Source organism: Alosa alosa, chromosome 9, assembly GCF_017589495.1.
Source record: "Alosa alosa isolate M-15738 ecotype Scorff River chromosome 9, AALO_Geno_1.1, whole genome shotgun sequence".
NCBI lineage: Eukaryota > Metazoa > Chordata > Actinopteri > Clupeiformes > Clupeidae > Alosa > Alosa alosa.
Window position 1 is genome coordinate 4,641,590 of NC_063197.1, and position 13,543 is coordinate 4,655,132.

The 13,543-nt window shown below is 43.7% G+C and overlaps 1 protein-coding gene across 2 annotated transcripts; it reads left to right on the forward strand.

The window, feature by feature from the left end:
- Positions 1-102: 102 nt before the first annotated feature.
- On the forward strand, positions 103-11,668 carry zmat3 (zinc finger, matrin-type 3). 2 transcript variants are annotated; one of them, XM_048251723.1, is made up of 7 exons: positions 103-754; positions 3,026-3,444; positions 3,592-3,732; positions 4,170-4,339; positions 5,706-5,806; positions 7,840-7,997; positions 11,090-11,668. In XM_048251723.1, the coding sequence occupies exons 1-7, from the start codon at positions 637-639 to the stop codon at positions 11,225-11,227; spliced, it is 1,245 nt and encodes a 414-aa protein (XP_048107680.1). In that variant the 5' UTR covers positions 103-636; the 3' UTR covers positions 11,228-11,668. The 2 variants fall into 2 exon arrangements, with proteins under 2 accessions (XP_048107680.1, XP_048107681.1); XM_048251724.1 differs by lacking the exon at positions 11,090-11,668 and having other exon boundaries at positions 7,840-9,552.
- Positions 11,669-13,543: the final 1,875 nt, after the last annotated feature.

Sequence of the window (13,543 nt, forward strand, 5' to 3'; positions counted from 1 at the left end):
ATACTTCAGCAAGGGGTTTGGAGAGCAAAATGTAACGAAATTACCAGTTTACTAGCAATATATTTTCTTTTAAAAAAAAATAATAATATAGCCTAGGCTTAGTTTATAGCCTAGCCTAGGCTATTTTCAGGTATTTTTTATTATATGATTGTATCTATGATAGGCCTAATTGGCATGCTTTACTAAAACTGAAAAGGGGGAAATTATTAATACATCAATAGTCTAGCAGTCTAAACGGAGGAATGTTGAATAGGCCTATGCTTACTTTACAGCCTAATTAGATAGGCCTAATGAACGTGACTCGGAAATCAAAATCTAAAATTGTTATGCCTGTAAACAGTGAGGAGTTTGCTTGAACCATTAGGGAAATCGGACTGTACCAAACTTAAGGGGCCAAGTCTAATATGAGTCGATTTCTTTTTTATGATTTTTTTAGCGTCGTTTGCAGATAGGATGTAGTCGATCCATAATAAGACATATTTCGTTAAAATCAATAGGGTAGGGAAATACACCAAGAAATTAATCTTTGATGTCCTTAGAAAAAAATTCACGCCCTTTTCACATACCCTATTCCAAAGTGCACGGTCTGCACTGTGAAGCGAGCTGGAAGAAGTTCGCCTGTAGGATGCGGTGAAGATGGCGATGAACGTGAAGAGCAAGGATGCTGTAATTCAAAGTAATGACTACAGCAGAAATTACAGTTCACATCATATAAGCTATGGGAACAGTAGCCATTACTTCCCCCACATAACAGGTAAGACAGCGTTATGATTTGTTAGTGCATGACAATGATACAGCGAATGCATAGATGCGCTGCAAGATGTTAGCCAATTGCCTGGCATTACGCTAACGTTACATTTATTTCTACAACATACACTAGTAGCATATATTCTAAGGCTTTCTTACATAGCCTACTATTGCGCCTACCACTAAGCAGCATTACTGGTGCAGGAGCCGTGAACTTCATATGGCAAAAACATCATATGAGCGGTTCCATGTTTATTTTAAACTAAATGAAAATCATCATCTGGTGAGGAGTTTATATATATATTTTTTTACATCCAGTGACTCCTTCCTGTAGACATCTTCGACTCTATAGATAGTGACGTCAGGTGAGCATCAGACTCCAAATGTGTTGGAACTGACTGAATGTTCCACCTAGACTAACTAAAAATGCACAGCTGTAAACAACAGCTGCAGCTACAATTATTAAGCTTTATTTTAGTGATTGATTAACTTTTAGTGATTGAGTGCTGGATAAAGTATTCTGGTTCCTTTGATTAATATAATTTCTCTGTGTGTTTTCGTGTAACAAGGATTTGAGATGTTAATGACATGAAATGAAGGCCTACATTTCAAATTAACACATGAATACATAGTTGCCCTTCATCACATTATGTTCAAATATGCTCTGAAGTTCTGGACTATTGTGTAAAAACAGAAGAAAGTGAAGTGCATAATCTGCCAATGTATTATTTATAAACCATGACCATGGTCCAATCGGTTGGTCTAATGCTGATGCAGTTGTGAAAAGTAAAATCACTAAGACAGTGACAGGAGGTAAGGCTGCCCTGCTCCAAGTCCACCTGTGATGTGGTGAAAAATCACAGCACAAAAGATGCAAAAAGCCTGAGCAATGAATGAGTGGACGTGGCGCATCGAGACCAACCATGCTTGTAATTTAAGCATTGTTTCCTTAATTATTGATGTGGCTAAACAACGGCATACCGTGGTCTGCACGGTTTCCATGCAAAGACAGTGTCTTGAGATGGCATGCCATGTAACACAACCTGCTTTTCATCAAGTAACAAATACCTGTCTGTCTGAGTTGTCTTTTGTGCGTCACAAGACACATGTATTAAAGTCTTAGAGACTTCAAACTGTTTCCTGTTTAATTGAGTGAGTTGAGGATTATTCATTATTTCAATAATAATTTTGCATTTATTAGTAGCCTAAAAGTTTTTTTCATGACTTTGGCCTCAATATTGGGTTCTAAGAAAACTCTTGAGTCTCGAGCAACAATGTATGTGGCCGTGATGGGAAAGTAGGACTGCAACTCTGACCTTGAGCAATGACTATGTAGGCTAGGACCTCCTTATACCTATTTTTGGGATGGTATTCTCTTATGACCAAGTGATATCAGGTTCATCTTACAGCAGAACAAGAGAAATTACATTTGGAGCGATATATTGTAAATGTTTCACATTAACAATGCTACATGTTGCATGTTTTACATTAACAATGCCAGTACTACAACAACAATTCACAAGTGTAAGGTTTATAACATGCTTAACTTCTGGTTTGATGCCATTGACCAGACATGCTGTGCATTTTCCTCCCCTGCTTCTCTGATTAGTGGTGGTCTTACTTTGGAATTTAATGCTGGGCTCAGTCTCTCGAGATGCCATTCCAATAATGTCACCCGACTGGCACCCGGAAATGAACCCAGGGGTCACTTCCAGGAGGTTATTTTAGTGGACTGAATCATTGTTGTCTATTCTCTCCATTGGAAATGATGTACTGGATGGAAAAAAGGAACAGCTGAGCTGACTACCTCCTCTGGAGCACACATGTTGCCCAAATAAATACACACACACACACACACACACACACACACACCATATCATCCACCATTTCCTGAAGAGTATTGATGAAAAGTATAAAGAATATATATATATTATAGAAGATAGTCAGTTCACTTGCACCTGGGAAGAAAGAATTCATAGCACTAGAAGGAAGCTGGTCTGTTTGTGGGCCCAATACAGCAGGCATGTGCTTTGCCCAGCTAATATGCATGCACAACTCCACAACTGACAGTGACTTCAAGGTAAATTTCCATTTAGATTTCAACACAGAAATGTCAGCATATTCCTTTTGTTGTGGCAATTGTTTAATCTTCTGTGAGGATTTGCGGGTCCTCCAGCAGTCGTGACGAAGCCGTAGCCTCTTCTCCTTTAGCTGGTAGCTGGCTTCTCACTCTGCCCGCCCACGTCGTCACCATCCCCTCTTCTGTCCTCCCCCTCAGGCCTGCAGTCTGTTCCCAAAACTCCTCTGAGTCTGATGTGTCAGCAGCAGCAGCCGCTCCAGCCCCAGCCACAAGCACAGCCCTTCCGGCCGCTGTCCACCCCTCAGCCCTTCGGACCGCCGCCTGTGATGCTCTCCTCGCCAGATGTGCTGCACTACCCCCTCTGTAGCGCGATGCCGGCCAAGCCGCACCCCCACCTCCAGATGGTTCATAGCCCGCCGCAGGTACCCCCGTTGCCCCCCATACCCCCGGTGTCTGCGCTGCCCGTGCCCGTGCCGGGCCCTAGGCCCCTGGAAGAGGAGTGCCAGACGGGGGGCTCGGAGCAGGATGCCACCTTGGAGGAGCTGTGCAAGCCGCTCTACTGCAAACTGTGCAACGTCACGCTCAACTCCGCGCAGCAGGCCCAAGCCCATTACCAGGTGGGGACTCCCACTCAATTAGCGCCGGCAGCGCTCTTGGCCTTTTTAGCGGCCTGCTGTGTCCGAGGCACAATAGAATCTCATCATTATGCTTCTGGAATGTGAAGTGTAATTACAATGTAATTGCCCTGCGATCTTTTGTTCTAGGGAAAAAACCACAGCAAGAAACTGCGGAATTTCTATGCTGGAAGCCAGCAGCCTCCTCCTATACGAATACCTGAGATAGCAGAGCCCGTCTCCCAGCAACCAAACTCAACCCCACCAACAGAAAGTGCCACATGTAAGCAGGTAAAGCACTTTAGAACACAAACCTGTTGTTTGTGACTGTGAGCGTTGTTTAGATATACAGTAGTATGTCAGAACAGTGCAGTCACAAAGCAATTACTGTCAAAGTCTAAAGCCATATACCACATTGAAGGACAATATTTTGGGCAGTGTGCCATGGGTATCCTTTAGAATGCAATATTGTCATGTTTATATGGCAGTCCAGTAGTGAAGGTAGAACTGAAAACGTGACCATCAGAGATCCTTTTCTCCACAAACTTTGAGCACTACACTGTTTCTCTTCCCTCCTGCATTATTTCAGTCCTTCCTGCATGTCTCCTACTCTTTATTATTGTGTCATATTATTAGTTCTTATGATCAACAATATAATCTTATAAATCCTTTTTAAAGGATGCCTTACTGATTCTTACTGATTCTTCCCTGTCTTTCTCTCTCTCCAGCCGGTATCCTTTAAGGGCGCAGGGCGGGTGATACTGGCCACAGAGAATGACTACTGTAAGCTTTGCGACGCATCCTTCAGTTCACCTGCAGTGGCACAGGCGCACTACCAGGGCAAGAACCATGCCAAGCGACTGCGCCTGGCAGAGGCCCAGCAGAGCACCAGCTACTCGTGAGTCTACACTTTCTCTCTCCTCTTCTCTCCTTTTCTCTCTTCTTATGCCTTCTCTCCCAGGCCCTCCAACATGCAGTTCAATCATTAAAGATACTAAAACCTCATTGGTACCTATAACTTTCCTTGGCCTTTGTGTGTGGCCTCGTCCATCCAATTTGCTCTTTGTTTGTGCTTGAGTGAATGCACCAAGAGAGAAGGAGGTTTGGATGTGTTGGTTTATCTGAAGACCTGTTTCTACTGATAAGCTCAGGGGCCGCTTCATGTAAATGTGACGGGGTTCATCACTGTGTGGAAGTGATAATGCTAGATTAGGAGGCTACATCCTCCTCCATGGCTTGAAACAGTTTGATATTATCTTATGGGACAATTTCATGAGGGACTTGTCTTGTTGGAATGTAAAGTAGCTTTGTATGTTTCTGAAGTACCACCTATATAAGTATGCAAAGGCAGTTAGTGTCTTAGGGCACACTTACGCTAGACACTTTGGTCCGGACCCGACCACAGTTTTTTTTGATAATGTGAATGCAGTGTATCGAACTCGGGTGCAGACCCGAGACCGGACCAAAGTAAAGAGACAGAGAAAAGAGTCTGGGGTACGGTTTGCTAAAACTCAGAACTCCTGTGCGGTTCGCTTTGGTGTGAATGCTATCCATTCCTAGCCTGACGAGCCAGACCCACATTAAAATCTAGGGTCTGGGCACTCACCGTTCGCAGTGCTCAGTCCGAGGGGCAGGATAATCGGTTGTCTTTCAAATTCCCTCTGCACGCAATAGGACAGCGCTACAACTCATGAGTCCCATGCGTTTTCCCACCAGCTGAGCTAGTTGGCTAGTTCAAACTTTTGCCAACTTAAAAAAAGCTTAACTCGTGTCACGCTGTTCGCCAACAGCAACATCCGTCTAATTTGTTTTCAAGTAGCAGGGAATTGAAGCCGAACTATTGCAACTCTGCCATCAATCATTATGTTAAGCCCGCCTAACGTCTCTACACGATGTGATTGGCCCTATCGAAGTTTAATCTTTCCAGCTTGCAAGCCAACGGAGAGTTGCTAGACTAGCCTGCTGCCACTAGGGTGCGTCTAGATTTCTAGGCTAATCCGTTCCAAAACCAGGAAATAAATGTTATTTTTTGTGGCATCGCCAAGTGATTGGTAGATCGAAGCTTGTGTTTATGACAAATGGACCCAGGTGCACAAACTGACATGTAATGTGAATGGACAGCAGCTGGGGCAGGGCTAGAGGGGACTAATCACACTTGAGTTTGGTCCAGTTAAACTAAGGCAACCTTAGTGTAGTGTAACTAACTTTAAACTAAGGTAAAGCGATCATCTCTGGAGGTTAGTGACAGTGTTTCTGTCCCTCAGAGAGTCGTGTGAATCAGGCCAGAGGCGGACTAGGAAAGAAGGAAGTGAGTTCCGTCTGATCAAGAACCGCAGAGCACCACATGCACCTCCTGTCATACCAGGTACGGCTGACGTCCCTCTCCACCCACACACACACACATGCATCCATACCAGGTATAGCACACCACACCTACACTCACTATGTCTTGACACGGCAGGTTGACGTTTTTTTTAAGTAAAGAGTCTCAGTCAATTTTTTTCTAGTAATACTGATGCTGTATTCATATGTATGTATATGTAATGTTAAGGTAGTCTTTCTTCAATCTCATCTTCTACTTTCTTCAATCTACTTCGACTTACTGTCTCTTTTTTTCTGTTGGGTGAGTGTTAGAAAGTTAGAATAGATCATTCTTGAAAACACCCAGACCACCAACAGTACCAAACTAAATGTACTGTTACTGTAGGACACATATATATCAGTTGGCTGGTGCACACATCTATTTTAGTCAATCAAATATAGATGTATAAATAGCAGCCATAATCTCTCACATAGATGCCTTATAAAAGCCTAACTGAGCAGCTGAGCAGGGCTGTATTCCCACTATTCACCCTGTGTACAAGGACAAAGTCAAGTAGAAGCATCATTTTATTTAAATATTATTTTGTAGCAAATGTAAGTCATATGTTGCAGTGCTTTTGCGGTGCTTTTGTCCAGGCTAGCTGCTGGAGGGGGTTGTTGCTTTTCTCTATGGTCACCGAGGACAGAGACAGTGACAGGCAGCACTGCATTCGTGTGTATGTGTGTGTGTTTGTGTGTGTGTTTTTGAGCCGCACTGAGGGTTGGCTGTAGCGACTCTGTGTGTGTGTGTTTGTGTGTGTGTGTGTGTGCGCGTGTGTGTGTGTGTGTGTGTCTGTGTGTTTGCGTGCGTTTGTGAGCCTCACTGAGGGTTGGCTGTGGCGACTCTGTATGTGTGTGTGTGTGTGTGTGTGTGTGTGTGTGCGTGCGTGTGATTGGACAGCCGCTCTCGCTGCTCTCACTAAATTCAGGCTGGGTGCCAAGGCTTTGGAGTTTGTAAAGTGATACTGCAGCCCACGTCAGTCCAGTCAGCCATAGACGTCACACCTGTCGCTCAGATGGCAGATCTCAATCACACACACACACACACACAAACACACACACACACACACACACACACACACACACACACACACACACACACACACACAGTCACTCAGGAAGACACTCCGAGAGGGAGAGGCAGACATATACAAATGCACTTCCAGACACACATGCACATGCAAACAACCGGACACACTGATGTCCATTCCTGTCGTCCCACACACCTACGCTCCACTGCCTATAAAGCGCACACACACGCACACTCACTCACTGCCTAACTCCCTCCACCCACTCCACTTCATTTCCCAGTCTGGAACGATTCATACCATACAGCCTCACTCTACACACACACACACACACACACACACACACACACACACACACACACATGCACAGAGAAATACACACCCAGATGCATATTATCTCCTAAGGTCCACTCGGCCTTTGATTTAATAATATTCCGAATGGACAAAGCCAGAAATAGCTGTGCATGATTTCCTCCCCGTAAATAAGACTTGCTTTAGTGTCTACTCAGACAGATGCCTCCAGCATTGTGAGCAACTTCTGCACATCTCGTTAGCCCTTGATTTAAGCAAACACATTCATCAGGCTCTGTTTTATGTCTAATGGGATGAATGTGTAGTTGTGTGTGTGTGCGCGTGTGTGTGTGTGTGCAGTCGTAGGATATGTGGAGTTGTGACAGCGTGACGGAAGATGCTCCTCTTGGCCCTCCAGCATGGGGCATCTGTACTCATCAGTGCACGCTGCTCTGTGCTGAGCTGATGAGAAGCGTTAAGCTCGCCCACGTCTCTGTGGGGGTGGGGTGGGGGAACGGAGAGTAGCAGATGTACTTATTCTTCATATCATCAGGGCCTGTTGTTGAAAACTCAAACAGAAAAACCATGATGGTGTCTCACTTCTGAACAACTGCTTTTTCCTAATCCTTTAATTGTATGTGGCATGTGTGTGTGTGTGTGTGTGTGTGCGTGCGTGCGCGTGTGTGTGTGGATGTGTGTATTTGTGTTTACCTCTCAGGGCCCTACTACAACCCACGGCCGAGGCAGCGTATCCCACGTGACCTGGCAATGTGCGTGACGCCCAGCGGCCAGTTCTACTGCTCCATGTGCAACTCAGGGGCCAGCGAGGAGGCCGACTTTCGCTTGCATCTGGAGAGCAAGCAGCACAAGAGCAAGGTGTCCGAGCAGCGCTACCGGAGCGAGATGGAGACCCTGGGATACACCTAGAGGGGCTTCTAGCTCAGTGTGTGTATGGGTGTGTGTGTTTGTGTGTGTGTGTGTGTGCTAACATGGTGGGATCAGGGACATGGAACAAGTCTGTAATTGTGGGGAGTTTAGGGAACAGGGTAAAACCTTGATTGTGTGTGTGTGGTGGCGTGTTTGAGTGTGCGTGCTTGGTTATTTTGGTTGCTGGAGAGGTGAAGCGTGTTTCTCCATTCCACTTTTGAGACTAATATTCGGTTTTTAATGTGCTGTAACTAATGCAGTAGTGTTATGTTTATTTAAGTATTTATTTAGAAAAGTTATTCGCACATTCTTGTACCCAAAGCTGCAGTTCATGTATGTTTACTATCATGTGTGTTTACTGATGTATTTACGTGGGTGTCATGAAGCCAACAGAGAAGGCTAGGTGTCGACTCTTAAGTGCAGCATCAGCACTTTATTACCACTCCGTATCAACAGGGATGGCTTCTCTAAACACCAAGACATCGGATCCCTGTATCCTTTGTGAGACTGTGTTGATAGGCATCAGTCATCAGTAAGAGCAATTGAAATTGTGCTCACCACTTGACCCTGTGACAAATCACAGCAAGAGCAGCTTTGCAATCTGCATTTGTTTTGCACAAATTAAGAGGAAGACCAGCAGTGTTCCGATGTACAAGGCCAGTTTTGACACGCAGTGTTGACAGCCGATCAGTTCTCTTGTGCCTCAGCACTCTTCCCTTGCGTTGCTTGTTGTTGTGTTTACACTGTAGCCACAACGGACTTAATAGTCTATTTGAAGGTACCTCCATCTAGATGCTCAGCGTGCTGGAATTACAAGAACCTGGAGTATATTTTCTGTGTGTGCTACTTTTTTGAAAGTATGCCACTGCACAGCGAAGATTAGTTAGTTGGTGAGATTGGTTGTGATTGGCTGGCTGGGGTGCATGGGAGGTTCTTAGTGCAGTAAACCTTGGGAGAAGCTAATGAAGCAGCCCAAAGTGCAGGTGACTCTAAGTCCTCCATTTCTCTCAGCTCAGCACTTAGCTTTGCTACCAAAGTTTTAATAATTGTGACGAGACTCTCCAAGAAAAGCAATTAATGGATGTGTGGTATCTAACACCAGGGCCACAGGAGCGTAGCATTGTGATCCATGTGGATTTGCTTACGGGAACATGACATCAGATACTGTGAGATCTTCTCAGCTCAGTGACTGTTCAACAATAGTTAGACCACGTTCAGCCTGGTGCACTGCTGACAAACACTCTGGACGGAAATGTCAGCGCTGAGTATTGTTCAGGGACTAACTTCTAACTGCTAACATTACAGTCTTTCCGTTCCAGGCATTATCAATTGATAAGATGCCATCTAGAGTAGTTGGACACTACTTAGGGACATTTCAGTTTTGATAGGTCAGAGGGATTTTTAGCTGTCTTTGTAGTTTCTCCTCCACCCCCAGGTTCATTGTGCAATATCTGAAAAACCTGATCAGGTTTATCATCTTAATTTAATATATCTATAAATACAAACACACACATATATATATATATATATATATATATATATATATATATATATATATATATATATTTAAAGGAAATGTTTTGTTTAAGTGTACTGTTAAGTATGTGAGTTTAGATTTGTCTGCATGGTGTGTTAGTGTAGCTGCCTACTGAGTATTTGTGATATCCATAGGATGTTGAAGAGTGCCCTACTGGTTGAGGTGGTGGCTAGGTAGTTGTGCTGTACTAAGAACCAACGAGGTAGTTGGTAATGAATCATTGACACTTTACCTTTATTTATGAAATGGAGGTGTTTGTATCTAAATGTCTTGTAAATATGTCGATAAAATGTTTACAAAGGGAGCTCTGGAGGAACCCCTGGTCAAAATGTGTCAGACAGTAATCAAGACGTGGCAGATGGTTCTAGAAGGTTTTTAGCTCGGTCATTTGATACCATGAACAATCATATTGGTTAAAATGAATGATATGAATGACAATGCTAAACTTTTTTTCCATAATCCTAACCCTATGGCATTTATATTACTATGAGTAGGCTAATAGCTTTGTGCAGTTTTTACAAGGTTTTGGAATGTAATCGTGACACAGTGGTGTCATGTATTGAACAGCCATATGGATCTTTTTCATCCTAACACTTTTAAGAGTTTCTATACATATGTGTAGATGTTAGACAGGTGGCTAAGGATTTTGAAAATGTGTGTACAGCGTTGGTCACTTCTTGTAGTTTTGTATGTTTTAACAACTGTGCCACCGTATCACTCTGCCAAAGTAGAGTCCCTGACATATTTGTCCACTCACTGTGTCACTGCCCCTATTGTTGGCCAAGACTGTATCCCTTGAGGTCAAGCATTTTGGGGGTATTTCGCAATGATTTTTTGATGAGCTATTTCTTCTGCATGCCTAACTCTATTTCTGAAATGCTCAAGAAATATGCCTCAACCTAGAGCATGCCAGCCGTTTCCACTTTTACATGTTTGTGACATTTGTTTGCACATTTCTGGGAAGTCAAACCACAGAAGTCATTTGCAGTATGATGTGTATGTGCTACGCAGTGTTCACTTGTGTTGTTTTGTTCCCCTGTGTGTTTTGTGGTACAGATTGTTTTCCCAAAGCAAGTGCCCCCCCCCCCCCCCAAGGTCCCAGAATGCATTGCCGTAGCCACCCTTAGCACCTTTATTTATTTAACCGCATGCCAACTGTCCAGTAAGCTCAACACTGAAAGAGATTTGTCTTTGTTCCTGTGCCGGGGGCTGTTTCAAGCGCTTGGTTACAAGCGGTCTGGTTTACGGAATGAAGGAGGCACTTCCTGTTGTGAGATGGTCACCAGCACATCTGTGGAGTACGCGGTCAGGAAGTGGTGACCCCGCATGGAAACAGACCAGCTCCCACTGGTCACCCACAGGACAGTGCTCCCCCCTCTGCTGTCCTTGTAATTTTTAGTGGAGCTGATTTAAGCAGACCAATAAGCCTGCTTCATAAGCCATATGAGATTTTGTTGTTTTTTCCAGTTACTGTTTTTTTTCATCCATTTTTATGTGTTCACAGTGCGTTCAATCAATTGGCCATTACATCACGCCTGGAATTGAGGTGAGAGGGTGCTGTGATGGCTACCGTGCACAGCCCCAAGAGGTTGCCACTAGAACAGCCCCAGCGTTGATCTGGTATTGCAGTGAGGATTTCTAGGATGAATAACAGCTATTTCCAGGAAAACTTCTTCTGCGTCGTCATTTGGAACACAGAGTGTTTTTCTATCATTCTTGTTTTTTTCCCTCTCTTTTCAAAGCAGTATTGAAATGTTGCTTATTTTCTTTCTTTGGAGAGACATTGAAATAAGATAGTTGTAGTGCCTTCTCAGCCCACATGTCATTTCATGGATGCCGTGGGGACAAGATGATTCCATATATAAAACACTCAATAGTGCCCATGGAAGGCAGAAGTGTTCATGGTGCAATATAGATGATGTGAAATACAGTGGCTGGAACAAAGGGATTATTGACTCAGCTAGCTAAATCTTTCTTTTAGAGAAAAATAATAAAAACTTATAAGGTACTGTCTTGAATGTATATTTACAAAATAATAATGATGACTTTATTGGAGAGTATCGGAAGACTTATTTTGAAAACTAAATAAATGAAATATGTAATATCTAATGAATATTTCAATAAAAAAATGATAATCTAATAACTGTGTGTCTGCTAATGGGATATAATGATGTGGGTAGTGTCAGTTGTGTCAGTTCTCTGTTCTTTCCTCAAGCCTGGCTCTGATAGTGTCTATATTTTAATGTCAGTGCTCTTGTCTGTCTGCTGTGCGTTTATGTTTTCACTCACGAGAACAAGCCGCCTGTCTGCGGCATCCTGTTTGCTTAGTCCTGCTGAGAGTAATGATGTCACAGTATCAGCAGATGTGGATACACTTAGGGAAGCAGCGTACAGGACTGTGTTTTTGAGTGTGTGTTTGGGTTGGGAGAGGAGGGGCTGGCGTTATCACGAGAACAGTCTGAAAGGGGGAAAGAATGCATGTTTTCATCACTGTGTTATCATGCTGAGGGATCATCTGCCCGTGGCGAGGACACTCTCCACCCACCCACCCGCACCCCTCCTGGAGCAGCAAGGCTTCTAGGGAGCGGGAGTGTGTGGGCTGCATTGTGAGCACAGGGGGTCAGCTGACAGACCGGTGTTCCTCTCTGTTTATCAACGTCGTCCACCCGCAGGCCTAAAGAGGACATGGGAGATTTTTGTTTTACAAACAGCAACAAAACTTGAGGGCCAAGTCTTAGAGAGCGAGAAAGAGAGAGCCTAGTGTAGAGTGTGACAGCTGCTAGTGTAGAGTACTCCACTCCAATACACTCCCACACACAGACACCCCACCCTCACTACAAACACACATAGACACACGCCATCTCCCTAGGGTTAGAGTCTCTTCCTTAGCTCTAGCTCCCTCTTCTGGTGAGTGTGAGCTCATGCCAGGCTGTGTTGTGTAGTCATAATATCCAGTATCACCCTCATGCCTCCTCATCATAAAAAATGTTGTGTATTACAGGAATTCAGTTCTATCACTATCAACAGCACAACTGGGTGTGTCCACCCACTCCCTAAATCCTACAGGGACAAAAGAAAACTGACTGATAAACTGACAATGAGTCCACTACAACAATATAAAGTGCAAACATGCAATGGGACACCCTCACTTCTCGCCTCTCTGAGTTCCTGGGTCGATATAGTAAAGCATCAGGCCCGCGTGGATGGCTGTGGTAAAGGCAGTACTATGCAGTTTTCCTGCAGCTGGCCAGGGAAGGAATTATCAGGGCTCACTTACTGGAATTGGTTCATCTTAACTTACATAATTTCAGGTATGGTCCACAGGTAATTTCACGTAAGGTTAAGATCTTATGAGAATTGACTGGAAACGCTCTGAGAAAATGAAGTCATCTGAGAAGCATCTCATTGTGAAAACTGACCTGCTAGGACAACCTAACCAAACAGCCTTATTATTCATGATACTGTCCTACTTTATCTCATCTTTATCTTGCATGTTGATTAATGGTTGGAGAAATAAAACAAAAAGTTCTGAGAAGAATTTCACATGAAGTTTAAAGCGTCAACAAATGCACTGTATACTTAATGTGGAAACATGGTATAGGGACATACAATAGGGACAGGTTTCAGCAACTTAAACTCTACAACCCACCGTAATATATTGGTTCACTAAAGTGTGCTTTACCTAACAGTAGACACCAGAGGGAGCTAGACCATCAGTGAAATGCTCAGGTACTCATGGTCCAGCACACCAAGTCTGTCAGATATCTTTAATGACGCAGTTTTTACTCATACAAGACCATTTAAGGTGTCAAACTTTTATCTATTATTGTCTGTTACCTGCTGTTATCGATTATGAGTCATATTCTGTTGCACTGTACATTCAAATAGCAGTCTGAATTCCTGGCACCTACTGTACCTACCTTACCTTGATTTTGCAATCACTTATGTTTCTATTCAA

What these genes read in the sequence shown, in the direction of transcription:
- zmat3 (XM_048251723.1), top strand. Translation starts at nt 637, where the DNA reads ATGGCGATGAACGTGAAGAGCAAGGATGCTGTAATTCAAAGTAATGAC. An exon ending in TTACTTCCCCCACATAACAG is followed by an intron (nt 755 to 3,025) that starts GTAAGACAGCGT and finishes CCTCCCCCTCAG; the next exon opens with GCCTGCAGTCTGTTCCCAAA. An exon ending in CAGCAGAGCACCAGCTACTC is followed by an intron (nt 4,340 to 5,705) that starts GTGAGTCTACAC and finishes TCTGTCCCTCAG; the next exon opens with AGAGTCGTGTGAATCAGGCC.